General features: G+C 45.7%; 2 protein-coding genes across 4 annotated transcripts in view; one reads left to right on the forward strand and one right to left on the reverse strand.

Moving 5' to 3' along the window:
• afap1 (actin filament associated protein 1) overlaps positions 1 to 17,145 on the forward strand; it is a 65,462-nt gene extending 48,317 nt beyond the window's left edge. For 2 of the 3 annotated variants that reach the window (XM_076033916.1, XM_076033915.1), the window contains exons 4-18: positions 539 to 647; positions 739 to 950; positions 1,056 to 1,235; positions 4,819 to 4,905; positions 6,133 to 6,208; positions 8,570 to 8,722; positions 8,950 to 9,161; positions 9,432 to 9,577; positions 9,781 to 9,895; positions 10,601 to 10,843; positions 12,848 to 12,971; positions 14,370 to 14,534; positions 14,655 to 14,845; positions 14,939 to 15,106; positions 15,823 to 17,145. In XM_076033916.1, coding sequence (XP_075890031.1) covers positions 539 to 647; positions 739 to 950; positions 1,056 to 1,235; positions 4,819 to 4,905; positions 6,133 to 6,208; positions 8,570 to 8,722; positions 8,950 to 9,161; positions 9,432 to 9,577; positions 9,781 to 9,895; positions 10,601 to 10,843; positions 12,848 to 12,971; positions 14,370 to 14,534; positions 14,655 to 14,845; positions 14,939 to 15,106; positions 15,823 to 15,849 — 2,208 coding nt within the window. In that variant the 3' untranslated portion in view covers positions 15,850 to 17,145. The remainder of the gene's footprint in view (positions 1 to 538; positions 648 to 738; positions 951 to 1,055; positions 1,236 to 4,818; positions 4,906 to 6,132; positions 6,209 to 8,569; positions 8,723 to 8,949; positions 9,162 to 9,431; positions 9,578 to 9,780; positions 9,896 to 10,600; positions 10,844 to 12,847; positions 12,972 to 14,369; positions 14,535 to 14,654; positions 14,846 to 14,938; positions 15,107 to 15,822) is intronic. The other variant, XM_076033917.1, reaches the window with a different exon arrangement.
• Positions 17,146 to 19,243: 2,098 nt separating this feature from the next.
• Positions 19,244 to 26,333, reverse strand: part of sorcs2 (sortilin-related VPS10 domain containing receptor 2) — a 219,128-nt gene continuing 212,038 nt past the window's right edge. Inside the window, exons 18-28 of the mRNA XM_076033918.1 lie at positions 26,051 to 26,222; positions 25,788 to 25,974; positions 25,456 to 25,589; positions 24,931 to 25,054; positions 24,516 to 24,628; positions 24,231 to 24,344; positions 23,681 to 23,780; positions 23,552 to 23,599; positions 23,085 to 23,187; positions 21,795 to 21,988; positions 19,244 to 21,145 (exon numbers count right to left, since the gene is read on the reverse strand). Of these exons, the coding sequence (XP_075890033.1) occupies positions 21,081 to 21,145; positions 21,795 to 21,988; positions 23,085 to 23,187; positions 23,552 to 23,599; positions 23,681 to 23,780; positions 24,231 to 24,344; positions 24,516 to 24,628; positions 24,931 to 25,054; positions 25,456 to 25,589; positions 25,788 to 25,974; positions 26,051 to 26,222 (1,354 nt within the window). The 3' untranslated portion in view covers positions 19,244 to 21,080. The remainder of the gene's footprint in view (positions 21,146 to 21,794; positions 21,989 to 23,084; positions 23,188 to 23,551; positions 23,600 to 23,680; positions 23,781 to 24,230; positions 24,345 to 24,515; positions 24,629 to 24,930; positions 25,055 to 25,455; positions 25,590 to 25,787; positions 25,975 to 26,050; positions 26,223 to 26,333) is intronic.

The raw sequence follows: 26,333 nt of genomic DNA on the forward strand, positions 1-26,333 counted from the left end.
AAGGAACTATAAGGGTCAGATCAAGAAAACCTTAGTGAAACAACAAAAGAAGGTAGACCAAACACTCCAATTATAAAAGTCTTCAGGTGCGGTATAAACAGAAACCACTTCAGGGTCTCAGAGCAGCAGATCTGTGCCTGGTGGAACTATGACGTAAGATCAGCGGTCGCCTCAACTACCACATTAGTTCCCTAAAGAAGTAAAACAATGATTCAGAATATTTAGAGAATGTCCCACAACATAATGTACTGTGCATAAAGTGCGGATGCATCAAAGGTCGAACAAATGATTGCACACTTGTGCTGATGGAAACAGCTCCTTTGATTCATGGTCAGCCTTTAATAAAGATGATTCAAAACAATTTTTCAAACCTGGCAACCTTGAATGTCTACAGATTGATGCAATACAAGTGAAAAACAGGAATAGAGATGCCAATAATGGATGTTGTAGCAAACGGACAAGGAAGTGAAAGTGTCATACCTTCACTTAATCTTAACTTCCAACAATCAAAACTACTCAATTTGTGTTTTCTGTGCAGCCTCCAAACAACGGCCCACCTCCTCTTCCCAGCTCCTCTCTGCCAGAAGGCTACTATGAAGAGGCCGTGCCTTTGGGTCCTGGAAAAGCTCCCGAGTACATCACCTCCAGTGGGTCACATATTGATCTTTGTCATTTAAACCTGTCACTTCTGACTTTTAAACCTTTTCCTTAAATAATTGATGTTCTTGTTATTGGCAGATTATGACTCGGATGCCATGAGCAGCTCCTACGAGTCCTACGACGAAGAGGAGGAGGATGGAAAGGACCAGAAGATGCGTCACCAGTGGCCGTCAGAAGAGGCGTCCATGGATCTGGTCAAGGATTCTCGGATTTGTGCGTTCCTGCTGCGGAAAAAGCGCTTCGGCCAGTGGACCAAGCTGCTCTGTGTCATCAAGGACAACAAACTGCTGGTAGGAGATCAAATGCGAACGTATCCATTCATACACAGTGAAATACCAATAAGGCCGTCACATCGTGTCAGGCCATTCAGCTGCCTTTTTCATTCTCCCTCTTAGTGTTACAAGTCCTCCAAAGACCACACCCCGCAGATGGAGCTGACTCTGTCAGGGTGCAGCATCACCCACATCCCCAAAGACGGCAAGAAGAAGAAGCACGAACTGAGGATCGTCCACCAGGGGGCAGACGCTCTCGTGCTGGCTGTGCAGAGCAAAGAGCAGGCTGAGGAGTGGCTGAAGGTAAAATATTGTTGTCCAGAGAGCATTTCAAATGATCCACCTCTTTCATAGCTCCTTGTGTTTTTCTATGGAGAATAGATCTCTTTCAGTAGACAAAAAAAAAAGATTGCCAACTCACCTGGCTGTTTCCCTGTTTTAAAGTGTTTCTCCTTACAAGGAAATATCATGTGGTGAAAGATCATCAAAATGTTAGTATCATTACAGCAATACAGTCATGGCAGCACCACTTCAACTTTAACCACTTTAACATGTCAGCGGTAATATTAAAATGAAATCACAGTTTAAAGGCCCACTGTGATCTGTTTAGCAGCATTGCCAGGATATTGCAGTATTTATATGGGATATTGAATTTTATAACATTCTACCATTTTGCCTCCCAAAAAAAGAAACATAGATGCTTGGGCCTTTAAATGAACCCATCCAAATGCACACCTTACATTTGATTAATAACTGCTGTGTTCTTCTGCTGCTGCAGATTATAGCGTTATAGCATAGTTGAGATTTGTGGGGGCTTGAAAGCTGCGTGCTGTCCGCTGTGCCTTTCATCTTGAACATGGGAGCAGCTGTCGCTGATGTTTAGGACAGACCTCTTCCTGCTATTCTATGTCCATTTCACTGTGAGCAGGTTTTGGACTCGCTCTGATGTGATGATGTTTTGGATTGAACTCCTCTGATCACTCATGGCTTTGTCTTTAACACATTCTTTGCCTTCCTCTGTCAAACCCCCTCCCCAGGTCTTCTCTTTCACCCTCTGATCTCTCCGTCTGGCAGCGTTGATAAGTCTTCAAAACAAACCCACCCTACGTCTTCAAATAGGCTCTGGGTCTTTTTTGCCTTTTAAGCCCCTGCTCGGCTTTTGGTGCACCGCCGGACTCTTTCTATTTCAATCGCAGGAAAGACGGGCCTCATCTGGTCTTTGGATTTAAAGGAAACCTGGAATTCCTTGTTTGTCCTTCACCGTGCATTGTGCACCATTTGGAGATCCCTCTGGCACCACTTGCACTAGATTTTTTTCATTTTTCCACAAATAATTTGTGCCTTCGAGCTGCCAACTTTATTCCCCCTGTCCTGCAGTCTTACCAGCAGGCCTCTGAACACAGATGCAGTCGATTCATCACCCACCAGAGGCCTTGTTAGGTCTGACGCATTCTTCTTTGCAGGCAGACTGCGGAAACAGCGGTCTTATTATTTGCAGTGTTACACCCACAAAAAGTTTCTGCTGTGTTTATGGCCCGTCAGGAAACAAAGATCAAAACAGTTTCAGGTTCAGTTTTTTTTTCTCCTTGATTGAATTAGCTTTAAGGCGCGGTAATTGTTGTTTATTGATCGACTGGGGCGGGCATAATTCTGAGGTTTCCGCAAACGCTCCGAAACAGACTCATGAAAATATACAAAATCTCTGTACCACCTAAACAATTGGTAACAGCTCTGCTAGTGGCCGTACCCAACCAGGTGTCTGGATATTGGAACCATAGTGAACCGACAGTCAGCGGTGGTCCCATCGGACTGAATTGCTCTCGACCAGTTCTGTGAATCAACGTCAGCTGTATGTATTTATGTCATTAATGGCTGATTGATGGAAGGCCTCCACTCCACCGCCTGCTCTCTATTCCCGCTATCCTCAGGCAGTGGAGTAGCGGCAAGCAGCCCGACCAATTAGCACAAACTCCTTTCAATTAGCAGGAATTTCATTTCAATAAAACTTTTTCTTTTTACCTCTTGTGTGTGAATCTACCCTTGCTATTATGAACTGGTCTTTTAGTCAGTCACAACCCTTTTCCAGTGGAATAAGGATGGACATAATCGTTGCGTTCAAAAAACTTCTGAAAGCCAGCCAGGATCCGGTCTTTGAATGCTGGTGAGAAAAATTAGTGTGAAAGAAATGAGAAAAAAGAGACCTTTTTTTTTTGTATCACAGGGAAGCAGAAAGTAGAATAGACAAGCTTGGTCCACACTGCTAGCAATCCATAGCGTGCTTTTTGTGGCGATAACTTTTCCAGATGTCATCTGCAAACAATGTGATTATGTTGTGCTCAGGTCAATGTTGTGTCCTGAACAGATGCTTTTAAAACTTCAGCGGTGATCTTGACGGTGAATTTATCCCTCTCTTCTCCCCCTCTTCCTGTCTTCTTTCACCTTACCCTTCTCTTGCCTTGACCTATATGTCATCTTTATGTTTTTTAGTAACATGATAGTCCTGCTAACTTCTCCTTACTTGTTTTCTGCACTGAACTTTGCAAAAGTGAGTCTCATATTTCCCTTTTCCTGCCACTTTGACAGCCCCCCCACGCTGCATCATTTTCATCATTATTGTGAACAATAAAGCACTTTACACATTCTTACAGTGTTCTGCAGCTCAGGACAAATCATTATAAAGCAGGAATTCACACCCTAAACTGAAGTGAAGTTACTGTAATTTTATGCATCTAGCGAGCGCAGCCAAAGGCAGAGCAAAAGCGCTGCTTTATTTCCATTATTGTGCAAGCTCTTTTTCTTTTATAGGAAACTTAAAAGCAGACAGACTTGAGACTTTGCGGCCTCAGCCAGTAAATGCAAAGCATTTGCTTCCTATAGCACTAACAGTTGTGTGCCGTCGCATCAGCTCCTCAAGTTTCACTTTATTAATACATCATCTCACCCACTTAAGTCCAGACTGGAAGATAGGCAGGATGCTGCTGTTTGTCCCGCTCTCTGGCCTCCAGGCGTCACTCCGAGCCAAACCGATGGAGCCACAGTCTGTCATTCCCCCCCTCAAATGCCCAATTATGCTCCGTCCTAGCCAAAACCAATGAGTTGAGCAGTTCTGATGGTTCAGAGTGTGTGTGTGTGTGTGTGTGTGTGTGTGTGTGTGTGTGTGTGTCAGAGAGCGCTCTTGCGCACACAGCGGTTCGGCCCAAATCTCATTTCCCCCCACAATGCCCCGCTGCATCAACGCGCACCCCAGTCACCGCCGCATGCCTGGCTATTGCCAGATCTGAGAGCGGGTTGCCAGGTCTGCAGTCCAACGAGGTCAGCGTAATGCGCGCTGGCGCCCCGTCCCGCGGCCCTGCAGATCTCATTTGCCCCTCTTTTTGCTGCAGTAGGATTCCTTTGAATCCAACACAAAAAAATCACCCAAAAGAAATCAAGGTGTCTGATGTTAGAAGCAGCCACGCAGCCGCTCCTCATCGCCCGTCTGTTACCCAGCAGTCGCACACGCTCTCCCAGGCGTTACCTCACTGCATGGGCCGTGTTGCCTTATGGTCCCTGGGCTGCCATTCGGTAGCGTGATGGGAAGCGTGAGGAGGAGGAAGCTGACCGGACATGTGGTGCGCATTACCCAGCGTGCTTGCTCAGCTGCGGGAATGGGCTGCTTAATTATGTGGCAATGGTGTGAGGAAATATTTAAGGATTTTTTAAAAGGCGGGGAATCCGCCCACGCCGTGTGATTTCCCAGTCGCATGCGGTGGCGCACAGGATAGGGTGAACTCCCCTGGCTGTTGCGAGGTTGTTGCGTGAGTGTTTCCACTTGTTGGTCGCGGCCTCGTTGGCTAACGCTAAGCTTCCCTCTGCTTTGGGTTTTTGTGTTTGTTTTTTCTGCCAGGTAATGAGAGAGGTGTGTGCGAACGGATGCATCGACCCGGATGGAGCTGGATCGGGGTCACCGGTGCATAAACCCGAACTGGAAAAGGTAACCACGCTGCTCTCAGTCATTGCAGCTTTTATCTCCGGCTCTGGCATTCAGCTGCCACTTCAGAACTTCATACCGTCTGATTCACATGTTTGGTATTTGGAGGCGAGGAAAATTTTGTGCCGTTTGTTTCTTCCTTTTGTCCTTTTGATTTGTAAAAAAAAAAAAAAAATCTTTGTGTATCATCTTTACTGTCACCACACTAGTAATACTAAAACGGAAACTAAAACAAAATGATGAGCAAAACAAATAACATTCAGGATTTAAATAAGTTGTTCTACTTTCGGATTCCTAGTTTTCTGTCTGAATGTCCCATACAATTCAAAATTCCCTTTACAGGTGTCTCTAGTCAGTGAACTCAGTAAACTCCCCATATATCAAAGAAGTCCATCTAGTCCATTGTTCTTTTGCTTGTTGAGCTTTTCGGAAAGTCATCTAAAACTCACATTTCTGGAAATGAGCCATTTGTGACATCACAAAGGGCACCAATGCCTCTCCCAAATTATTGACTACTTCCAGCCAGGTAATGCTCTTCAAGGCTGGCTTGTTTTAGTCCATCCATCCAAACATAAAGAAGGTCAAACAAAGCATAAAACAAGTCAATTTTGCCGGAGACTGTAAACAAAGGGCTAAATATGCTTTTTAGATCTACAGTATTTTTCCTCTATGCTGTTCCACTGGAGCCCATTGTGGTGTTATTATTAAGAAACATACCTGATGTGGATGCAGATGACAGACACAAAGTTGAATTGCAGCATGGATTCACAGTTATTACAACAATTCGCAAAACGTACTTACAAAAACGTTAAACAAGATTAAATTAAGGGGCACCAATTCAAATGCTAACTAATGATAGAGACCGAACACGTGCATCCCCAGACGTGCATGTTTGTTTAGTGATGGAAAAAGGCAGTGTATGTAGGGCTCTTTTTAATGGCAAACCACTCTTTAGTTGGCACGGCCTAATAATTCACCCATAACACGTTGCAGCTGCTCTTAAAAGACTTTTAACGCACGGTGTAATTAGACAGCTGTGTGCGTGTGTGTGCGTGTGTGTGTGTGTGTGTGTGTGTGTGTGTGTGTGTATGTGTGTGTGTGTGTGTGTGTGTGTGTGCGTGCGCGCGCGCGCGTGTCTCTATTTTAGGAAAGTACAGTTTGGCTCACTCTCTACCATTTGTGCATCTGTTCTTTTCCTCGGTGCATGGTTTCCTTTTCCTGCCCCGCCAGAAGGCATCGTGTGACAGGCCGAGCTCCGACGGGGAGCTGACTCACGAGAACGGACACGCCGACTGCAAGGACCAAGGTGAGAGTCCGCAGCGGCGATAAATAATCCGCGGCAACGTTTGAATGGACGATGAACATCTGCTGCTTCCATGAGAGAGGCACTCAGAATTCTTTGGTCATCATATTTGGTTGTAAACACAAAGTCTTTGGACGGACTTTCCAGGGGAAATCCCTCTCGTGCGCAAGAAGTCCTAGTGTTTCTGGTCAGCTGCGCTGAAAAGCAGATGAGCCGGGCAGTCGAAAGAAAGACACCGCAAACACAGGAACATGTCAAAGTAGAATAATGTAATGCTGTTTAGACAGCTGGTGGGTGGCTGATCATTTTTTTTGGCACATATGCACGAGTAAAAATTCAACAAACTTTTTGCGACCGCTACACGTGTAAGATGTTTCTTTGTAAGACCTTTTTCCTGTTCAACCAGTTGCCAAAACAAAGAGATGCCGCCTGCCCCCGACTCGGCATGTGAACCTATGACGGACGTTACATGATGACACTTTATGCATAATCTTGATCAGCTTGACCGTTGTCTCAAGTTTGCAGGCTTTTTTTTTTTGTTTGTTTTTAAGGAATTTTTCTCCTCAGCAAATTTTTCCTCCACTTTCCTCAGTGTTGTATGTAAAAGCAGACCTCCGTGCAGCTGCTCATTTCAAGTCCCTGACACACAGCTTGGAGTCCCTCCACACACACTTACTGTCACAACTCCACTCCTGCAGGAACCAACGTGCCTCGTCTCGAACGGGCACTTGGCTACTTGCCCTTTCTACCTGCACTCAGCGTTTGCTTTGACTTTCTCCATCAACATTGACAATAAAGTAAACCAATCTAACCCTGACTGGAGCGGCATAAACCGGGCTCAGCTGGTGACAGCCTGACACTGCTCATTGTGCAGCTGTCCTCAGTCCTTCGGCCTCAGAAGAGAAGAGTGTCAGTCATTTTGTTCTGGATATGCTAAAAACTCAAAGCCTTGTAATTAAAATGTCGTTACAATGACCCTCATGTAACTGGAAACTGTCACGAAGGCCTGTTCAGTCTAATGCAGCTTTGAATTAAAAGCCTTTTTTTTTTTCCCTAGCTGCCAGCACCACTAACCAGGCTGATTTTTTTTTTCCTTGCCTGGCCACAAGAAGAGTTAATTGACTGGAATCAAATCCACCTGATCACTGATTTTCTTCCTCGTTGTCCCCTGACCGGAAAACGAACAGTAATTGCTCCTTTTAAAGACGGTTGGAATGGCTTTTACATCTGCGCGCCTGCTTTCCACCTCAGGCCTTCATTGTGTGTCACATGTGTTAGTGTACTTCAGGCGTTAGGAAGGAAAGGAACAGAAAAGCACCACAAGCTTGAATTGTGTGCAGATGGCTCACAATTTAATAAAGGTAGCAGCGCTAAAGGTGGCTCTATCCCATCTGTGTGGAAAATGGAAAATGGGATTTAACGGGTAGATGTTTGTGAACGTCAAAAAAAAAAAAAAAAAAAAATCAAAGATTTTGGCTTAAAACTGAGGCTAAATTTGTTTACAACTTGCCACCGAACCACAGTTCCATGCGAAACTGAGCCGTTGTGTTTCTGGCTCAATCTGTTCATGTGTGTATGTGATCGCTTCAGATGCCTGATGTGAGCTGGAGTCTCAGAATGACATCAGTTCTGCGGAATTCTTTTATTTTTCACTTCTCCTCTGCAGACTCCCCCTCCATGAGGTCTGCCATTTGCAGAAAATTCCCACAAAATCATGTGTTTGATCTGTTTTATTGCTTGTCACGGCACTAAAACTTCTGACCAGTTAGTTCTTTCTTCGTCTGACGTTTTCTAGACTTTTACACGTTACACCCGTACACATTCAAACACACCCGAGGCCTCAGTGTGTAAACTGGGGCAGCCAAACAGAAGCTCCTCTCTTAATTGCAGCGCACACAGCGACGCCTGGACTCAGACTTCCTCTCGAGACCTGAGTCACTGCGCTGAAGCGCGGTCATTCTGTGCCATTCCGTGCCATTCCGTGCCACTCTTAAAACTGGGCCAGCTGAGATCAAGCAGCTGTGACCAGTCGGGCTGCTGGCATTGCAGACTAACCCAGTTCCACCCCCTGCAGATCCCATTGTAACCATGTCTGAACTCGTCTTTGGATGGAGCTGAGCCCATTTTTTCCCTCTTTGTAAGCATAATCAGAAACACCCTGACACAAATGGAATTGGCCAAAAAAAAAAAAGGCGGGGGGGGGGGGATGAACTCATCATTTTTTTTCCCATAAATGTCTGTTTTCCAAACAATAGCCTGTGCTGCTTCCTCGAGAGCTTGTTGATAATTCTGTTTTAATAGCTTTTCGGGATTAAACACATAATAATAATAATAATGATGAACTGTTTCTTTCTGCGCTGTTAGGAAAAGGAAAGAAGAACACCAAGTCGGAGCAGAAGTCCGGGACTGTGGGGAAAGGAGCGGGAAAGAAGATCACCAAGATCATCGGGCTGGGAAAGAAGAAGCCGTCCACCGACGAGCAGACGTCGTCGGCGGAGGAAGACGTGCCCACGTGTGGTAACTGTGACCTTATTTGTGGATTCAGTTCATTTTATAGGGATTTTTAGCTTTCATCAGCTTAATAAAAGCATCTGTTCAACCACATTGCATAATCTCTCTCAGCAAAAGCCTCTGACCTACTCATTGCAGTTTTTTTCTTCTTTTTTTTTTTAAACTTTTGGTGGTAACTTTAGGACAGCTTTTATGTCCCTCGTGTTTTCATCCCCTGGCTTCTCCTCACTCAGGTTACCTGAACGTGCTGTCCAACAACCGCTGGCGGGAGCGCTGGTGCCGCCTGAAGGACAACCAGCTGCTCCTCCACAAGGACCGAGACGACCTGAAGAGCCACATCGCCTCGCTGCCCCTGCGCGGCTGCGAGGTCAACCCCGGCCTGGACCAGAAGCACCCGTTTGCCTTCCGCCTGCTCCGCAACAGTCAGGAAGTGGCTGTGCTGGAGGTGAGCAATGTGTAACAGAAAACACATCATGCTAGTCCTCAAGCTAATAAACCAACTCTTAAAGTCAGAGTCACGGCAGTTTGCTCATGTTTTCCGCTTCTGCTCCAGCCAACCCTGAATTGTGTCCCAGACAGTTTTCTGCTCCGCCACCTGCTGCTTTCTTCACCCTCTGACGCTGAGCCTTTAACTGACTTGTCACACACGAGATGCGCTCACTCCTCGCGACTCAGGGAGCAAGCTAGCGGTGCTTGACATGCCTCCTGTCCTCAGGCCTCTTCCTCTGAGATGATGGGCCGCTGGCTGGGCGTCCTACTGGCCGAGACTGGCTCCACCACCGACCCGGCCACTCTGCACTACGACTACATTGACGTGGAGACTACCGCCAATGTCATCCAGCTGGCCAAGCAGTCCTTCTGGTGAGCGAGCGTTCCGCTAGTTTCCCCGCGGTCTTCGTTGAAATGTTCCTCTGCACTTGAAGTGGGTTCAGTAACCATCGGTTGGAGCTGCTGCCACAAATACACTGGGGTGTTTTTATTAGTCCATGTGTGTTTCATCATGGATGGAGCTGATTAACAGCGGAGGTTTCATGAGTACACCGCTCTCTTTCCACCCTCACCAGCTTCACCAGTAAACGCGCTGTTTCTCCCAACCCGTACCTGGACAACCCGGTCAACGGCTACGCCTGCCCGTCCGGCATGGCGCTGCACTACGACGACGTGCCCATCAATGGAATGGTAAGAGGACCTGCCGCACACTTTCAGCTCAAAGATTCACTTCAAACTCGGGAGAAAGACGCTGAGACTTGCCGTTGCGTTTGCTTTCTTTGCCAAACTCTGGCTTTTCTATCACGCGGCTGCTGAATGTCGCCTTTTTAATTGCATTCCCAGGTTTGTTGTCTTTATAAAGTCGTCATATGGATGTGTGTTTTCAGTCAGTGTTTTTCAACCACTGTGCCGCAGCAAACTAGTGTACCATGAGACAATGTCCTGTGGGCTGTGAAAAAACCCGAATTTCATCCTAATTGGTGTTAAAAAAAAAAACTCACAGAGTGAGTATAAATACATTCAGAGACTGTACTGTCATCATTAGGGTAAAACATGCCATTTTGGTTTTTGGTGTGCCATGGGATTTTTTCAATGTAGAAAATGTGCCGTGGTTCAAAAAGGTTGAAAAGCACTGTTTTGTATCGTTGTTTAAAAGCTGTGTGGGACTCACACAACTGTGCACCAGCACAGCAAACGGCCGTTTATGGCAGTGCAAAAATGACCCTGAAATGAAAATGAAACACACAGCACCTTTTTAATGCCTATTCAACATTTTCTACGGCAGATGATATTTTACTAACCCAGTGCTGCTGTTGCCTGCTTCTCTTTCTTCCCCCTGTGTCTTTCTCTCCTCTCCTCTGCTTCCCTGCTTGCTCGCCCAACCTGGCCTCCAAGGAGCCTGGGGTGCAGTACTCCACTCCCAGCACAGGGGCGCGCCAGGCTAAAGAGGAATTGCACTATGAGAACACAGACCTGTATGAGAACATGCCCCCGCCCAAGCTGGCCACTCGCTACCCTCCCAAGCCTTCCTCCTCCTCCACCTCCTCTTCCTCTGCCTCTAACAGTCACTACAAAACCCCTGTTAGCAAAGTCTCCTCTAAGTTCCTCAGCGATACGAAAGCTAAAGACGGCGCTCAGGTGACTTAACACCCTGTTTCTACTTCCTCACTTTTTTCCCCCACCTTTCCTCTGTCAGTCCATCTACATGCAAAGTTAAATACGCATTTTAATGTCCCTCTGGTCAGACCAATCACAGAGCTGCACTGCTCTTACTCTTACAATACTCTGTTAATTGTTTTCCCCCCATTGACAACTCAGTCAGTGTTGTTGGGATTATAGCATAAAAGTAATCCGATTACTGATTACTCCTTTAAAAGTAATCGAATTACTTATTTAACTACTTTGTTTCATAAGTAATCAATTAATAATTACTTAAGTTTAAAAAAGATAAAGTAACAGTTGCGCAGTGCTTTGGAATGAACTTTTTGAAACTTTTTGAAAGTTTTGAAAATTTTGCAATTCCCAATATTGCCTCTGTCCTCTTAACATGAATGAATGTTTGTTCTTCTGAACACAAACGGCACATTTCACAGAACCAACTCATGTACTGTACAGCACTGGTGCCTTTTGCACAGCCCACGTTGTTGAAATGACTCGAAGCACCGTAGTTAAAAGAACTCTACTGTGCAGAGCACTGCTGACTTACTTGTAAACATGGCTTTCAACAATTTATGAGGTTTGACCTGGATATTTTAGAAGTTGAGAACGTCTTGTTTCCGAACCACAATATTCTTTGATTTAGTCGAGGTGAACTTGTATTTCCAGCTATCAAACGCAATCACCTTTTTATTCTTTTTCCGCCACCATGCTTGTTTTGGTGAGTCGCTGCATTTCAATGACGTTGCATGCACGGCCGCATCATCAATCTGCGACATCGTTGTTCTTGGTTGTTTTTCTAAAAATGTGGATAATAAGACATTTTTAGCTTGCCAAATATTTCGGAAAAGTAATGTAATTGACAGTATACGATTATTAAAAATAAGCTTAATTACAGTAGTGGATTACTGAGTAATAGATTACTCGCCAGCAGGGCACACAGTACACAACAGAGTGAGTCCTGGAATGGAGTGCGTGGAATGCGTACGTGTGGTCGGTCGTCCCACGTGCCGCGCTTCCTTGCTCCACTTCCTTGTGTGTGTGTGTGTGTGTGTGTGTGTGTGTGTAATTTACATTTTTACAGCCGTTGCTCTGAGTGCCACCCGTCCTCCACGGCCGCACGAGCCACCGCATGGTGTCGTAACGGAGCTCCGCCTCCTGGCCTCCCCACCTTTGATGTGTGTGCCGTGTGTGCCGCGCTGCGGTGCGGCCCAGGGGTGTTAACATGGCCTCCCAAACCGCAGAACGCCGTCAGAGCACAGTTGGCTTTCGCACGGGGGGGGCACGTGGGTTCAGGCTGTAGGCGCCACGCTGAGTTTGACGCAATTAATGCGATTCGACCTCTGCCCACTGGACACATCAGAAGTACATTAAGACTTAATAATGGCTGAGGGTGCAGGAGAGAAAAATTCAACAAATTCCCTCTTGGATCTGTGTCTTATTATTAAGGATCTGTTTCTGTATGTGTCTGCATATCATTTCCAGAAACTCATGATGGGCAGCGAAACTATAAAAATACACATTCTTTATTTTACCAAGAATAATAGCCGTGTCACTAATTATTGCATTTATTTATTTTTTTTGACTCAATGCTTGTCAGTGCATCGTATCATAGTACAATATCCTGGAGCCAATCCCAGCTGTCCTAGGGTGAAGGCAGGGTGACACCCTGGACAAGTCACCAGTTCACTCAGTTGTGTTTATGTGTTAAAGCATAAAACTTTTTCCTTACCTTAATAAATCAATACTGTGACTTTTCAAAATCCTTTTTTTTTTAGATAGCCGTCTTGGATTTTTTTTTTCAGGAGAGAAACTGCCTATAACTGAATAAAACTACAGCTCCAGTCTGTTTTAACGACTGACTTCCCCCCCCATCCAGTGTTCTTTGATATTTTTTTTACACAAATTTTGTATTGTCTCTGTCTCAAAAATCTAGAGAAGTTTTCTCAAGTGTTTTTTTCCTCCCTCTTTGTTCCTCTGAACTAGCTGAAGGGAAAGAAGGCAACCAATGGGATCGGTTCAAAACAGAAGGCGGAGCCAAAGAACCAGTCCAAGAAGAACGGAGTCAACGGAACAAATGGGACGGCCTCACTGAAACGCAACAACTCCAGTGAGTAGCAACGTGAGATTCTTTAACCCAAACTGAAATGTAAAACCGGAGCCCTCTGCCGTCCCGTCAGCTCTCAGAGCTCTTGAGCAGAGCGGCCAGACAGAGTGTCTGGCCGCTCTGCTTCCAGCCTCGCCGCGGCCAATTGTTGTTGTGAAAAAGAAGAAAAAAAAAAAAAACGCTCTGCAGCAATGTGGGGAATGCATAAAGGCCACAATACAGTGGGTTTTAGTGAGCGGGGGGGCAGTTCTTCCTCACAATCAGTGTGATGCAACTCAGACCTGAACCTCCAGCTGGGGTTGCAGCTCTGCTCAGCTATAGACCAGGCTGGGCAAACAATTTGACTGGTGGGCTGCAATGGGTTCTAAAATGTGACAGAGGAGCCGGAGCAGGAGCAGATGGATGGAGTGTTTTGGAGACCCACCTCAGAGGAGAAAAAATATCATGGGATATTTAGTAAACGTGTTTTAATGTCAATTGAAAATGAACAAAAGCAAAGTTACAACAAAACGAGTGTCTTTGAAACCCCACAGGATTTCACTTTTTATTGAAATGACTCTTAAAACACTGAAACATGGATGAAACACAGCTGCTTTCTTACTTACTCACTATTAACATAATTTCTTCAAGTTTGGCCTGCTGGATTAAAAAGCTCAACGGGCCACAATATGGCCCCGGGCCGTAGTTTGCCCATGTCTGCTATAGAGGGAGAGTGTGGTTGTGTCAATCATGCTGGTGTAGAATACTTTGGCCTTCTTCTTCTTCTTCTTCTTCTTCTTCTTCTTCTTGGTTTCTTTGGGAGGTGTGAACTAGCGCGGCAGTCGTGGCTCCGACAGCACAGCACAAGTGGAAACGATATGTAACACTCTGGAATCGCTGCAGTGCCGCGCAAGCCTACATGTGTGTATTGAATTTGGAAATGTCAGCAGCGCTCTGACTGAGTGACTCCTTTCGCGTGCACGCGTGCGAGCACAGACACGCAGATGTCGGTCGCTTGGCATATTTTCCAGCAAGCGGAGGCACGGCAGTGGTGCAGCCTGGACTGCGGCTGTGAGTTCAGTGGGTTCCTGGGCAGTTCCTGTCTCACCAGAGCCCTGCGTCGCATGACTGCACTCTTGTTGTCCCAGGAAAACTCCCGCACTAGTTGCAGTTTACGGGCACACAAAGGAAGTTCCAGTCTTGTTTTGATGTTAAAAATAAAAAGCCACACGCCTGGCTATCAGACTGCTGAATGCCAAATAACAAACTGCAGTACTGATATTTTTTCTGTTCAGTGCAACAATTTGTTGCACTGAACATATGACAATAATGACAATTTAAAGGGAGTCTCAGTCTACTGCCTGAATATGTTAAATCCTAACTACACAACATATTTTCACCGCTGTCTCTTTGCCCCTGCAGATTCGGAGCAGTGCAAGTACGGCAAGAACCGCGTGGAGGCTGACGCCAAGAGGCTGCAGACCAAAGAGGAAGAGCTGATGAAGAGGAAGAATGACATCAGAACCCACCTGACCCAGCTGAAGAAGGAGAGGAGAGACCTGCGCACGGCCGTGGAGGCCGCTGCCGGTGAGAGGAGACTAGAGGGAGAGAGGCTGTTGATGAGACGCTTTGTTGTGGCTCGAAAAGTATCAACAGAGTCATCAGAGCCAGGAAGTTGAACTTTTCTCCTCCCTCTGCATCCACAAGGCAAACGGTCCCACGCATCGCTGTCGGAGCGGCTGAAGAAGGTGGAGGACGAGTGCAGGGTGAAGGAGGAGGAGCGGGTCAACCTGGAGCTGGAGATGACGGAGGTGAAGGAGAGCCTGAAGAAGGCGCTGAGCGGCGGCGTCACCCTGGGCCTCACTATCCAGCCCAAGGCCGGCTCCTCAGGACCCCAGGTGAGGGACGCTGCTGAGGCAGCGGCCACGGACCTTCGACCTCCTCCTCCTCATCCTCCTCCTCCACTAACCCGTCCATGCGTCTCGCCATAGTCGCCGGCGATCTTGCGGCGGACCCAGGAGTCTTCGCCCTTCTCCAGCTGCGACACCAGCGACACGGAGTCCTGCTCCCTGCCGGTGAACAGCGCCTCGCTGCTCCGCCGGCATACAGCCAGCCAGAAGCCCTCGCCAGTCCGGGGACACGTCCTCCGGAAGGCAAAGGTGTGTGTTTGTGTGTGTGTGTGTGTGTGTGTGTGTGTGTGTGTGTGTGTGTGTGTGTGTGTGTGTGTGTGTGTGTGTGTGTGTGTGTGGGTGTGCTGGGGTGAGTGTGGTGGTCTGTGTGTGCGCTCATATACACATATATGCATTAGGGCTGTCAGTCGATTAAAATGTTTAATCGCGATTAATCACATAAGTGTCCTTAATCCTACATAAGTTAACTTGCAATTAATCGCAAATTAATTGCAATTTTTTTTACCCTGCCCTATATGTAACTTAACAAGATATTTATTGTGTTTGTGAGGACAATAATGACACGATCGCTCGCGGCTCATGCACAAAATAGACCAGACACCGAATCGATCGCTGCACGGCGCCAGCGACCGCGCCGCTTCGAGTTTGGCGTGAACGACACCATCGGTCAACAAGAGCGCCGAAAGGAAACTGGCTACGTTCAATGCCCGGTCTGTACAACAGCTGAGCAGAAGCGTTTGTCCATCGTCGTGGAGAATTGCGCGCTAAAAAAAAAATTGTGCCTTTAAAAGGAGTTTGAGTTAACGCGTTATTAACGCGCTAACTTTGACAACCCTAATATGTACATATATTGTGTGTGTGTGTGTGTGTGTGTGTGTGTGTGTGTGTGTGTGTGTGTGTGTGTGTGTGTGTGTGTGCAGATTGGACTAAAAGTGTTTTTCAATGTGTTTTTGTCTGTTTTGCAGGAATGGGAACAGAAGAGTGGCACATAAAAAGAGCCAGCGACTCACATGGGTCTTCCTTCCCTTTTCCTTTTCTCTCTTTTTTAATTTTTTTTTTTTTTGATAAATTGTGTATATATTTATTTAAGAGGGAGGTTACCAGCAAGAACACTCACATAAAACATACTGCCAGTGCCACAACACACAACATAGCGTGACCTTTCTACACTTTAGTATTTTCTCTATTCAGCATGCTCAGTTTTCCATGTTGTGCAACTTGTGTCTCTCGTCAGTCCCTCCCTTCTTTTTCATTTAAATACGATCCAGCAGATTGAAAGTTTGGAATGAAAAAAAAAAAAAAAAAGGTTTTAAAGAGAAGTATTTATTTGTAAATGTTTAAAGGAAATACTAGCTTCCCTTTGTTTATTTATGTCAATATATTTAAAGATGTTTTGTAGCATTTGGATGTATTTCCCTACACCCCACATTTGTGGTTCTCATTTATGGCGGCAGTGAAAAAGTGCATCAGCTTCACGGATACTCACTGGCGGTGGAATTGGCATTTCAACCACCCGACTATTATCCTTCAGTAAAACACACAGAAGCATGCGATCGGTTGTCCGTGTCACTGGACTGTTGCAGAACTGTGGCAAAAAAACTTTTACAGGCCATTCGGAGGCTTTGGCTCCTATTCTTAGAAACTTAACAGAACTAATTCAAGTTCCTCAATAGAGAATTGCCCAGACCTATATCAATCTGCCAATGGAAAAAAAAAAAAAGCCCTGTGGTGTGTGCACGCGGCGTGCATGTGTGTGAGAGATTAAGCACATTCCAAACCTGTCACTGACAGAACTAGAGTTTTGTAAACTATAATTTATAGCGCATTCGTTTGTCCTAAGGTTTTGGAAGCCGTGCTGTTCTTTGACCGAAATCAAAGAACGCCACCGTTCTGTCACCTGCTTACCTGCTGCTCTGCTATTGGCTTAACGATCCACGGCTGGCACTCTGCAGCCATTTTCGAAGTATCACCGGCACTCACTGCAGCTGACAAACTCACAAAAGCCTCCAGTTACAATAAGTAAGCGTCAGCAGCTCCTTGTTCTTGTAAATATTTTATGTATTCCGTTTGATTCCAGTGAGGCAAAGCAGGACGGCTGATATCGGTAAATGTGAACCTGCTGTACAAAGCTTGGGGCTCATTGAGAGAATGGGCGGGTGGGCTTTACAGACTCATACATCAGTATTTGTTTTTGCACCTTATGCATTTTCTACTCTTGTACTCTCAGACAGTCACCGCCTCGGTGACACACATGCTGTACATAACGGAATAAAAGCTTCATAATTTCACTTCATTGTCAACCTTTTTTGTTTGTTTGTTTGTTTGTTTGTTTCTTTTTTTGTTTTTCATTTTGAGAGTGAAGTTGCATTTTCAGTAATACAAGCGCTAATAAAGACCAGCCAGAAACAAACAACTGCCCTCTGCTGGCCTTCAAGTGGCCAGCAGAGGGCAGTTGTGCTGCTTGGTGCTCTGCTCTTTGTCTAGTCCACCTTCACACGCGTTGGAGACCGTCTTCCTTTAGCTGAAGATACGGCAGTGGGTGGCGCAAGTGTGAGCATGAAGATTAAGAGTAAGATGACATCCTGCCTGAAGTCAGTCTTGAACAGCTCCCAGCTGGATCTGTAGATGATGTGGCCAAACACTGCCAAAGCATACAAACATGCACACCTGGGATAAGGCACAGAGTGAAAACATAGAGCTGCAAGCAGCAATAATGGCTGTTAGGAAAAAATGTTTCAAAAGTCGATCCATGTTTTCCTAAAATTATAGTTTTCTAACTATTTTTTGTTGAGTTAGTAGAGAAATTCTGTGGCGGTGGGGGTGGGGGTGGATCCGAATTTTTAATTTATAATTTTGTTTAGGATCTAAGCTGTTTGCAATATGGTGCAAAAAAAGAAAATTGAATTTACAAATAGTAGCAAAGATAAACTTTTTCCTGCAAACAAAGTTTTCTAAAAAAAAATGTGTTCCTCTGCCAGTAAAGTTATGTTGTCCCTAAAGTGAAGCAGTAGCTGCAATTCGAACACATAATCTCTTCTAAACCTCACTGTCTGGCTCCTCTGTGGATTTTATCTCCTCCGGAAGGATTCATTAACTCGACCTGCTATAAAAGTCGTTGGCAAAACCTTCCACTCGGATTTGAGCTGCTGTTATGAAACGTCTCCACTAGATGGATGTGTTGCACAAGACAAGTCTATCTTTCTTGTTGGTTCTGATGGAATAACTATCATACCACTAGAAGTGCATTCTGACGGTTTGGAGATCTCTGCTGCCCTACCTGTCCTTGCTGCTAAGTCACCGCTCTAAGACTTCATTATGGGATGGTGGCTAGCGCCGTCAAAAATCGAAACTCAGTGGAGAGGAAATAGACCCTGGCTAAGCTGTCAGTGGCCGCTCCTTGGCCACTGACCCCATCTCGATGGTGCCAGACAACACACATATATTGTGTATATGTGTGTGTGTGTGTGTGAGAGAGAAATATGGAGAGATACAGCAGCTAACGATGAGTGAGTCCATGAGAGTGCCAGGCTGTGTGTGACCATCTCTTCGCCCTCCTCAGCAGATTTCCAGCTGCGTGCGTGCTGGTGACATAGGTAGGATAGTATACTTAAAAAAAGGTGTTAAAAAGGTGTGAATTAAAAAAAAATAAAAAAATTAACCCTGTTGCGCCGCTTTGATCAATGCTGATAACTCAATCTGTGTTGAGTTAGCCGCAGTGTTTTTGGATCTCTAGGATACCATTGACGCATCCCCCCTAACAAGGCAGGTTTATGCTAGAAAGACACTGGAAACTTTCTTTTTTATTTTTAACCCTAACCTAAAACTGCTAACCCTAACCCAGCCATAATCCTGATCCCAACCCTATCTTGAACCCAAACCCTAGCCTCAACCCCCAAACCCTAATTCCAACCCACTGGAAACCTATTTTTAACCCCCTTTTCTTCTTCTTCTTTTTTTTTTTTTACCCTAACCCTAACTCCAGCCCCAGCCCTAACCATGCCCTAACCCTAGCCTAATCCCTCATCATACCCTCAACCCAAACCCCAACTTCGACCTTAGCCCCAACCCTCACCTCAGCCCTTACCTCAACCCCAACCTCAACCCCTGCTTTAACAATAATCCTAACCCCAGCCCTAAACTCAGTCCAAACCCGAACCCTAGCCCTAACCCCAGCCCAAAAATGGTTCCTGCTCGGTGGAAAAGGGGTAATTGAGGGTTTTGGCAGGGAATAGCAGGTGTCAGCGGGACACAGGCTCAGTCTCTTGACCGCTGCTTGCTGCTGTGAGCTGTTCAGTGAACGGTACAGGTGTCTCTGCCAATCCACAATTGAACTGTGCCTTTAAGTCCAAGAGGCATTGAGCAATCACACAAAACAAACAACTGTTGGGAGTGATTTATTTCATGATGCAGAACAGAGTGCAGAACACTCCCTGACAGAATTGTTTCAATAACAAAGTGAGTGGACCAAACAAACCATAAAGAAAGTTTAAAAAAAAAAAATATTCAAAAACATGTGTTTAAACTTTCATGAACGGTGCTTGTCAGCTGTAGAACTCCTTTTACCATTACATTGTAATATCACAATCTCACTTTCCCCTTTTTCCTCAAGGGGGCACTGACACAATGACAACACATCACTAGAAAACTAAGTCGGACATGAGCAGAATATGTACAAAAGATGAATAAAGGTGCTGGTGGAAACAACTGAGGTGAGGGCAGATCATAGTGGTGACGCTCCGGCCTCTTATGGGTCTGCTTCCACCTGATCCATCCGTAATGGGTTGGATAAACTAAACAGAAAGTCCCAATGGCAACTAAAACCCGATAACATTAACCAGTCTCTGCACATGCTGAGGAATAGTACATAAAAAACAAGTGTATCAAAAATACCACTGTGTTGTCACTGTGTACCTGTGAGTATTTAAGACAATGAAAAGGTTTCGCGGCTAATGATCCCATACAGTGATCTCTCGTTAGATTACAGGTAATAAGGTGGAGCACAGGTGTTGGAAAATGGAAATGCGGTAACAGTGGAAATTCATTGGCGATCTTTAAGATGACAATTCAGAAAAGAAACCAAAAAAAAAAAAAAGATGAAACAGTAAAAATACTGTACCGTAATTTGGTAGTTGTGTAAAACAGCCACGCACGCACACACACACAGGTCTGAGGAGATATATATTTATATATATACAAAGTGGTGATATGTTCATATTTACACATTTACATACAACAAACCAAACCTTTAAAGGAGACGTGATCCCACTGCAGGCTTCGCCTAATATAGGCTGATACAGTAAAATCTAGCGACTACACCTTCCCTCCACGACGGCCATTCCTTGTCTCAATGGGGACGCTGCTGTCAGCTTGGTACCGGACTTGTGGGGCAGGTTGGGCTCGGGGGGGTGATTACTGCCATTAATAAGCATGTTTTGTTTTGTTTTTGTTTCCACAGAGCGGACATACCGCTGCTCTTGTAGGCACCGTGGGGACGGATGATGAGTGAGTGGTTCCAGAAGGTGGCGGGACTTTTTATTTTAGCTGAGTGAAAGTCAGAGAGGCGGCTCGTCTCGGCTCTCCTTGCCCGCGTGCGGTGGTCTTGGAGAAAGTGCGACGCGGCCCTCTCGCGTTTGCAGGCATTCGACCTGGTGGCTTGCAAAACAACACAAGGGCTCCACACGGCCCTCCTCAGGGAGATCATCATAAAATATTATTGCCGGTGAGGAAGGAGGAGGGTCGGCGAAGGGAAAAAAAGCGGAGAGAGAAGGGACGATATCTAAGTGGATTTTCCTACCCCGTGACGTTCAAAGCACGCTGAGGTTTTAGCCCGCCGACAGTGCCGGCGCCTTCTGCTCTCTGACAGTGAGACACAACTGGGTTCTTCTTTTGATTTTCCGAGACTGGATGAGTGAGCGCCGTGGTGCGTGATCTGCGACGAAGGGAAGCAGTCAAAAGCAGTGGTGATCCCACTGTGAGGCTTTTCTCTCCAGACACTCTGAGCTCGTCTGACTTGAACCCTCTTTGAGGTTTGTTTTTTGTTTTTTTTCTGCCCCCCTCCAGACGTTTCGGGGGCTGAAGAGCAGAGGAGTCCAAAGGGCGGTGAGGGAGGGGAGCGGGTGAAGTGTCCGAGGGAGGGAAGGAGGAAGGCAGAGTGCAGTCCCTGTGCTCGTTAAGACGCCGCTCGCCAGGTGAGGCCAGCGTGTTAGCGTTGCCATGGCAGCCATCAGCTGGTCAGGTAACTGTGCAGATCTCTGGAGTTAATGCTCAAGACCACGCCTGAATGGTTGCCTGGCAACCCGGGGGAGAGAAGAGAAGGGCAAATAATGTGAAGTCCGAGACTGCGGCCGCGATAAAGTACCAATCAGACGTCTTATTGTTGCGTTTGAAAAGTCATTTGCATGCCTCATTACAATATCGCTGTGCTTTAAAGGTCCCATATTATACAACAAACTCACTGCACCGATGTTCTCCAACGAGAACGAGTCTCGGATGTGTCAGGGAATCTATCATTTACTTCTCCGACTGCACCACCTTCAGGAAACCGTGCAAAAAGACTTGGTTCTGGAAACCAACCGTTTGTGATGTCATACAGGACACTGCTACCGTGTGCCTCGGATTGCTCAGAAAGGTGTTCAATGTGCCAGCCTGCACTTGCAGTTTTAGCTGGAAGCTGACGATTTTTAGGCTACTCCACTTGAGTCTGGTTCTAGGAAAGAATGATGTGAACGTGGGTATAATATGGGGCCTTTAAACAGTCAAAGAAATTGCTGTACATGTGATTATTTATTGATTAAACCCAGTGATAAAAAGGATGAAAAAGTGTCCTCCAGTACCTTGGTATGTGTGAACTGCTGCTGTTAGTGGCTTGGGTTTTAGTAGCAGTGGTTAGTGGTAGTCCTTATAAGGGAACGGAAGGCGGGGCTACCTCCAGCGTTACCTAGAGTCTGCGAGTCCATGTCATCGTCGATGAACTCCTCGCCCTGGATGATGTGCTGCGTGTCCTCGCTGTGATTGACGGGGCTCGTCATCTCCTGCTCCTTCTCATTGTGCATCTGGGCGTAGACGTTGCGGCTGCCCGGCAGCTTTCTGAAAAACAGCGGGGGATAGGCGTCCTCAGTCCTGAGCCAAGGACTGTGGCGTTTGTTGTTTTTGTAAGAAGGGGGCTGGAGTTTTTCACTGCATGTTTCAAATTCAAGTGACTTTCAGTGGCAGCGTGTGATTTGGGGACACAAAGAGGTGCTCGTCCGGAGGTGAAAGGTGAAAAGACGGCATGCAAGTACACAAAATCAGCATTGGCAACCTACGGAAGAGGATTGGGGCCACAAGAAGAGAAAATAAATTACGATAATTGTTTATTCCAAGTTTCAAATAAAATTAAAATTTTGCAATTAATGTTAACGTGAAGTGAGACAAAATAAAGAATAAAGTTGAAAGGCTCTGCATGAAAGTCCAGTGGAGTATCTCCGTTTTTGCCAATTTCCTGATTACTGTGAGTGAACCTTGTGGGATACACCTGTTTTTAGGCAGTTTACTTTTAACTGTGGGCAACTGGGTTAATCCACCATCCATCCAGTCTACTTGCCGATTTCCACTTTATTTGCGTTCACTTTATTCATGAAATTTCGTATTTTTAACGTTTACTTTTTTCCCCACGAAATTTCGTATTTTGTTATGTTGACTTTATTCACAAATTTTTTACTTAATTCACAAAATTTGATCTTTAAACTCGAAAAGAAAACTTAAATAAAAATCTCTTTCCTGTAATATTTTTTTCTCTTCTTGTGGCCTTAATCCGCTTTCGTATTAGCCGGTATTGTTCATGCAAACTGCGAGGGTGGGGCAACATAACCTCAGACTTCAAACTGTTACTAATGTTACAGATATTTTTTGTCAGTAGTTCTTATCTTTTACACATTTTAAATCTTCAATTACTCTGCTACCTGTTTTCTGTACCTCTTTTGATTCACTCTATACCGACATAGAAAATTATATTGTGATTAGGGATGTCTGATTATTATATGTTCTGTCTTTTACATGAGTCTGTGCCAGTCTTCTCAGAAATACCATTTTAAAAATTAAGTAAATCTAAAAACCAACCATCTTAAAGTCAAAGACATATTTCGTTAAGTCTCAATTCAAATGTCATTTATCTTAAGACGCTAGCAAGCTCGACTTCACTGTAGAAAGACTTCTGTTAAAGTAGTTTAGTGCTGATGACATGGCTCACCTTTTAAACTTGTACAGGATGAATGATCCTGTGGCAATGATGCTGATGAGGAAGATGACTGCCAGAGCCCAAACACCTGGACCTCCGGCAGCTCCATGGTAGCCTGGAGCGACAAGACAGACGCATAACTCACTGGTGTGCAGATCTGGAACATCACTTGGGTAAGAAATTGGAGCAACAGGTTGATCCAAAGAGCAGAAAGAGAAATAGAAAGTGGTGGTACAAAGAAGTTCAAGATACTGAAGAAAACACCTGTCACAGCAAAATTTGCACCCAGCGAAAGAGAATGAGTTGGATAAAAAAAACAAAAAACACACACAAGATATAAACTGGGCAGATTAAACTGGATTGGATTAGGAATCGTTAGGACACCAGGGTAGGAAACAGTGCAGGAATCACAGAGAATTTAGGAAAATTGTCATCCGGACAGAGAAGCTGCGGTTGTGATTTGTGGTTGGTGAACGCACCCGTGTCTGCTGCTGAAGCTGTTGTGCCATTAGCAATTAGACCTAGCCCTTGGAAATAAACCAGCGACATGCAATTATCATTTAGAAACTTTTGTGATTACACTCAGACGTCATTCACAGACAGAGTACCTGCATTTGGGTCAGCGAGCAGCACCAGCACCTGCAGACCTCCTCGAACCACGAAGCTCACATTGTTGTCATTGAAGGCAGCAACGATGGCAGGAATACGCTGTGGGTGGCAGTAGAGAGTATTGCAACAAGGAAATATATCATGTACGTATATATACATGGTTGTCATTTAAATGACATAATTGTCTAGTCTTCCTTACAAAGCTTACAAATCAATTTTGTCTTACATAAATACAGAAAGTACATTTGTATGTTTACATGTGAAGTCCATGTATTTTCTGACGAGAAAATATTTTATGATAATATCTGAGAGTGTAAAAATTTTAAGGGTGTCCGAAAACATTTGTCCCCATTACTGTTCATATATTCTTCCTGCTTTTCTTTTTTTCTTCTTATATCTAATCTGATAATGGTAATAGCGTCTTGACAAGATAATACATCCACATCATTTCCCCCCCAATTTTCAATCATATCTCATGCTGTTAAGCTTTGCAGCAAAGAGGTCAGGTTGCTATTTGGAAGACTGTGTTCCTTGGAACCAAGAATGTACCTTATCAACAAACTTGGCTGGTTTGTCGTCCAGAGGAAGCACGTACAGGTCTGCGGTGGTGGGCAGGCCAGGTTTCACCACAGTAACCAGAGACTCCTGGGGGACACCGGTGATCTGAGGACACAGCGTTGACGTCGCTCACATCTGCACACTTCGATCTTTGCTGAGGAATCTTTCCTATCCTGAGCCACTTTTCTGAGAAGCTCAGTGAGAAAATTGGGAATACGATGCATTCAGGGTCACCCTGTTTTGGCAGTTTGTTGTCCGTCCACGTTCTGGTCCTACCTTAGTGAGTATCTTAGTGACCACCTGACCAATGTCCTCCCTCCACTCTGGGATGTTCGGGTTCAGTCTGTCCAGGTTGGTGCTGAAGCTCAGCGGGATGACCTGGAAGTTGTCTGAGTTGGGACACAAAGCGGTCGTCAAATCAAGATGCTGTGATTGTGACGCTTGTCATCTAGAGGAACAAGTGTAGGGAGGTGTGGATGAAATATTAAGCTTCCATGTCACATAAGGATGCATAATCTATATTGTTCAGTGTGTCTTCTATGTTGTTTTATTACATTTCTACAAAATTCACGGGATCGGTGAAGCTGCAGGATTGGAAAATACTTCAACAGGCGGCTTCAACAAGCCCTTAAAGATGCACTTCCAGCGTCTGCTGCTGCTGCGCAACACCACAGGGGTGCGACGGTGTTACCGTAGACGCGGACGGTCCTGGTGTCCTGCACCATGGAGCGGCCGTTGGATGCCTGGACGGTGACTGAAACCAATCCAGTCTCTGGGAAGCGAGTCAGGAGGCTGTTCTGCAGAGTCAGCGTCGGCTGCAGAGGGTGGACAACAGCACGGCTGTCGGTGAGCACTCACAGACTCCAGGGAATCACAGTGTGATCATGCGCCGGCATCGGCTCTGTTAGTCTGATCATTGAACAGATGCAGTAGGACGAGATCACACTGCTGATTTTTTTTTAGACAGGTTTCATTTGTCAGCCTGTTTTCTTCAGTTATTTAGTCACACACACTTTTGTCTTGTGATTAGGGACGATTTAGATTATTTTCTGTCACATAGCTGTCAGTGTGAAAAGTCTGCAAATCTAAAATCAAAGCAACTTACAGACAAACAGTATTTCCAGGAGGCTACAGCAAATACACACGTCACCGGGACGTAACTTAAAGGCAGAGAATTCTTTTCAGACCCATCTCACCTCATAGTGACCCATCTCACCTGCAGACTGTCTCCTATCCACCAGTAGAAGACGGTCAGGTTGGCCTCAGTGGGGAGGACCAGGGCGGTCAGATTGACCTCGTGGCTTCTGCTGGCAATGGGAACCACCTCCAGGTGAACTTCCTGCAGAGGGGCTGTGAGAACAGGCGACATCAATTGCCACCATGGATGATAAGAAGAGGCTGAAAACATCTCATGAGAGCGAGTCGTGGAAATTGTACACTTCAGCTTGAGTTTGAGACTAAACTTTGAAACCCATCAGTTCAAAACTATTCAAAATTGTCTTCATGAGAAACAAGTGGCAGTGATCTGCGGCAGTGTGGGAGGCTGACCTGTGACCTGGATGTACATGGTAGCCTCGTCATGTCCGGCCATGTTCTCCGCCTTCACCTTCACCTTGTAAACGCCCGGGTGCTCGTAGCGATGCTGGATGGGCTCGTCCGTCACCGTCAGGTTCTGGTAGATGGCCCGAAAGCCGTCCCCGAGGTCCACCTGGTACTTGGTGCTGCTGGTGTCGCCCTGATGAAGGAAGAGGGAGCCTTCAGCCACTTCACTCCATCGCGTGGGAGCAAGAACCAAAAACAGATAATCCTACCCTCTCCTGGTGGACGATGAATGTGATGTCATCACCGGGCGCCACAGCCAACATCTGACCTTTGATGCTGACCTGCAGGCCTTCGGGGGCCAGCAGAGGGCAGTTGTGCTGCTTGGTGCTCTGCTCTTTGTCTAGTCCACCTTCACACACATTGGAGACCATCTTCCTGTAGCTGCAGACACAGCAGTGGGTGTCGCAAGTGTGAGAATGAAGATAAAGAGTTTTAGTCCCGATTCACAAAAGGTTCAGTGTTCAATGACAGCGCATGGCAACGTTGCGGCTG

This window comes from Nelusetta ayraudi, unplaced genomic scaffold (assembly GCF_046127955.1).
Source record: "Nelusetta ayraudi isolate G7.1 ecotype Tasmania unplaced genomic scaffold, CSIRO-AGI_Nayr_v1 ptg000042l, whole genome shotgun sequence".
Taxonomy (NCBI): domain Eukaryota; kingdom Metazoa; phylum Chordata; class Actinopteri; order Tetraodontiformes; family Monacanthidae; genus Nelusetta; species Nelusetta ayraudi.